The sequence below is a fragment of the Tupaia chinensis genome, unplaced genomic scaffold (assembly GCF_000334495.1).
Source record: "Tupaia chinensis unplaced genomic scaffold, TupChi_1.0 Scaffold000477_2, whole genome shotgun sequence".
In the NCBI taxonomy this organism is placed as follows: Eukaryota; Metazoa; Chordata; class Mammalia; order Scandentia; family Tupaiidae; genus Tupaia; species Tupaia belangeri.
This window is the reverse complement of record NW_006159987.1, coordinates 405,133-406,940: the sequence shown is the minus strand read 5'-3', so window position 1 is coordinate 406,940 and position 1,808 is coordinate 405,133. Positions and strand designations below refer to the sequence as shown.

Sequence of the window (1,808 nt, the reverse complement as noted above, 5' to 3'; positions counted from 1 at the left end):
TTTTCTCGCTCTGTCTTTCTGTGGAGCACACGTGCCCTATGGCAGAAATCTCTCAAAAAAAAAAAAAAAAAAAAACCAGAGAGAGGGAAAGCGAGAAATCACCCCCATAGGGGGGATGGCCACACCACAATCCCTTCTCCTCTATACTTCTCTCATGATTTTGGGCACACACACACATGCACATGTGAAATTCTATGTTAGTATCAAGCTACCGGGCCCAGGACTTGAATTGTGTTTGGCCATGTGGGAGTCCAGTGCTTCAACCACCACACCACCTGACAGTTCTCCACCCAATTCTTAATCTTCTGAGTTTTGGACCCCTCTGAGAACTTCATGAACCCTATCCATGTTCTCACAATTTTTTGCATGTGCTTTCTGGACTTTGACAGGCATCTTCCAAAGCCCTCCAGGGAACTCTTGTAGAAATAAAAACCCTCCCCATTTTGGGGGGAGGGAAAGGAGCAGAAAAGGGACCAGCAGTCAGCGTAATGGCTGTGTCGCTGGACTCCCATGTAGTCAACCACGGTTCGAGTCCCAGTCCCGGTGGCTTAAACTCATGCCAGGCACATGTGCGTGCGTGCCCACCCAAGATCCCGAGAGGAGAATGGAGGAGAAGGGGTTGCGGCATGGCCATCCCCACTGGGGGGTGATTTCTCGCTTTCTGTCTCTCTGTCTCTGTCTTTCTGGCGAGCACACACGCCCTATAGCAAAAACCTCTCCAAAAAATAAAAAGGAGCAGGAAAAAGCTCTGCCATCCTCTTGAGACTTGATCTTAGACTTCTCTAGTTCAGTCTAGAGGAACTGCTCCCCTGCCCACTTCACACTCAAAAAATAAATTCTAAATGTTTTTCTTAAACCCAGTCCAATCTTCCAAGAAACATGATCCAAACTAAAAGCCATTTCTTCCCAACTTTCCCAGGTACACAGAACCCAGACAGGAGCTAAGATCCTAGGCTGTTTCCTTCAGGGCATGGTTTTTGTCAGGCTTAGCATGCTCTGCCTCAGTTTCCCTGGTTTTAAACAGAAAATAGAATTGTATAGATGGACCAGGCTAACCTGAAACCTAAGGGTCAGTCAAGGCAGGGGTCAGGATGCCGGGAGCTTAGAAATAAGGGTGACCCCCCGGGGACTTGGCTACCTGAAGTGTCCCACATGTTGAGCTCAATGCGGCGCTTGTCGATCTCAAAGCTTGCGGTGTAGTTCTCAAACACGGTGGGGACATAACTCTGCAGACACAGATGGGTCAAGATGAGCTCGTCTCTCCAGTCCTCACCCCTGCCAAATGCCCTCCTCACTTTCACACTTGGTCCAGCCTGGCTCCTAGACACAAGTTGGTCTGGGGTTGGGCAAAAGGGAGATTCTGGGAGCTGCTGCCTCCGCGGAGCTCTGCTAGGCTCCCAGATCCGCTCCCGACGCCTTTAGCCCCTAGTTCCATGCCTCTCCGACGCCTAGGACCTCCGACATTCCCCAGGCGCTCCCAGCAGAAGCTTCTGGTTCTCCAAAATCCATCTATCGCACCCTGCTCCCTAATTCCTCCCACCCCAATCCTCTGCAGTCCCCCCAACGCCTCCCTCCACGGTCCTTGGAGCCCTTCTCTCTTGTCCCTGGTTACCCCGGCACCCGTTTCCATCTGTCCCCGCAACCTCGGCCCCTGTCAACCACCCACGCGGCCTTAGCGCCCCCCCTCGCAACACGCGGGTCCCTCACCCCGGGGTAGGCGTCCTTGGCGAACACCTGCAGCAGCGCCGTCTTGCCGCACTCTGCGTCCCCCACCACCACGATTTTGCAGCGGGCGCCCCTGCCCCCCC

The 1,808-nt window shown here is 53.3% G+C and overlaps 1 protein-coding gene across 1 annotated transcript in view; it reads right to left on the bottom strand.

Annotated features, from left to right (window-relative positions):
• The window catches only part of RND2 (Rho family GTPase 2), a 5,146-nt gene that overhangs the window by 2,831 nt on the left and 507 nt on the right, over window positions 1–1,808 (bottom strand). The window contains exons 2-3 of the mRNA XM_027774788.1: window positions 1,708–1,806; window positions 1,139–1,226 (exon numbers count right to left, since the gene is read on the bottom strand). Of these exons, the coding sequence (XP_027630589.1) occupies window positions 1,139–1,226; window positions 1,708–1,806 (187 nt within the window). The remainder of the gene's footprint in view (window positions 1–1,138; window positions 1,227–1,707; window positions 1,807–1,808) is intronic.